Source organism: Mandrillus leucophaeus, unplaced genomic scaffold (genome assembly GCF_000951045.1).
Source record: "Mandrillus leucophaeus isolate KB7577 unplaced genomic scaffold, Mleu.le_1.0 Scaffold969, whole genome shotgun sequence".
Classification (NCBI taxonomy): Eukaryota; Metazoa; Chordata; class Mammalia; order Primates; family Cercopithecidae; genus Mandrillus; species Mandrillus leucophaeus.
Genome location: NW_012110574.1, coordinates 248,812 through 250,027, shown reverse-complemented (window position 1 = coordinate 250,027; position 1,216 = coordinate 248,812). Strand labels below are relative to the sequence as shown.

General features: G+C 31.5%; 1 protein-coding gene across 1 annotated transcript in view; it reads left to right on the top strand.

Moving 5' to 3' along the window:
* ZNF680 (zinc finger protein 680) overlaps nucleotides 1–1,216 on the top strand; it is a 57,624-nt gene that overhangs the window by 48,152 nt on the left and 8,256 nt on the right. The window contains 1 exon segment of the mRNA XM_011970720.1: nucleotides 461–1,207. Coding sequence (XP_011826110.1) covers nucleotides 461–1,207 — 747 coding nt within the window.

Here is a 1,216-nt window from a genome sequence, read left to right as displayed (position 1 = left end):
ACTTTTTCAGTATGTGGTTATTTTGGAAGTTTTTTTTTTTCCTCCATTTTGTAGGACAGATTTGCTGATGGTATTTTTCTCATTTGGTATTCATGACTTTGACTATATCACACACTTCTCTTCTTGCCTGCAAAATTTTCTTGACAAATTCACTGGTTATTTAAAAAGACTATGCTTGTAAATGACATATCATTTTTATACTGCAACTCACAAGATTCTCTTCTTGTCTGTGACTTTTGAAATTGTGTTTATATATGTGTTTGTTATAAATATCATTGTGTGTATCCTAATTTGTTGAGCTTCATTTGTACATTTTTTTTTTTTTTTACTTTTAGGATTTTTTGGTTATTTATTTTTATATTTTGCTTATGTAGTTTGTGTAATTTTATAGATTTGATTTGTAAAATATATTCATCGGAGTCTAGGAAGTGGAGTAATTTGCTATTTTTATGTCTTTCAGTTATATATTCTCATTTCACTGAAGACCTTTGGCCAGAGCACAGTATAAAAGATTCTTTTCAAAAAGTGATACTGAGAGGATACGGAAAATGTGGACATGAGAATTTACAATTAAGAATAAGCTGTAAAAGTGTGGATGAGTCTAAGGTGTTCAAAGAAGGTTATAATGAACTTAACCCATGTTTGACAACTACCCAGTGCAAAATATTTCAGTGTGATAAATATGTGAAAGTCTTTCGTAAATTTTCAAACAGTCATAAGAAAAGAAATACTGGAAAGAAGTTTTTCAAATGTAAAGAATGTGGCAAATCATTTTGCATGCTTTCACACCTAACACAGCATACAAGAATTCACACTAGGGAGAATTCCTACAAATGTGAGGAATGTGGCAAAGTTCTTAACTGGTTCTCAGAGCTTATTAAACATAAGAGAATCCATATGGGAGAGAAACCCTACAAATGTGAGGAATGTGGCAAAGCCTTTAACCAATCCTCAACCCTTATTAAACATAAGAAAATTCATATTGAAGAGAAACCCTTCAAATGTGAAGAATGTGGCAAAGCCTTTAGTTTATTCTCAATCCTTAGTAAACATAAGATAATTCATACTGGAGACAAACCTTACAAATGTGATGAATGTCACAAAGCCTTTAACTGGTTTGCAACCCTTACTAACCATAAGAGAATTCATACTGGAGAGAAACCCTTCAAATGTGAAGAATGTGGCAAAGATTTTAACCAGTTTTCAAACCTTACTA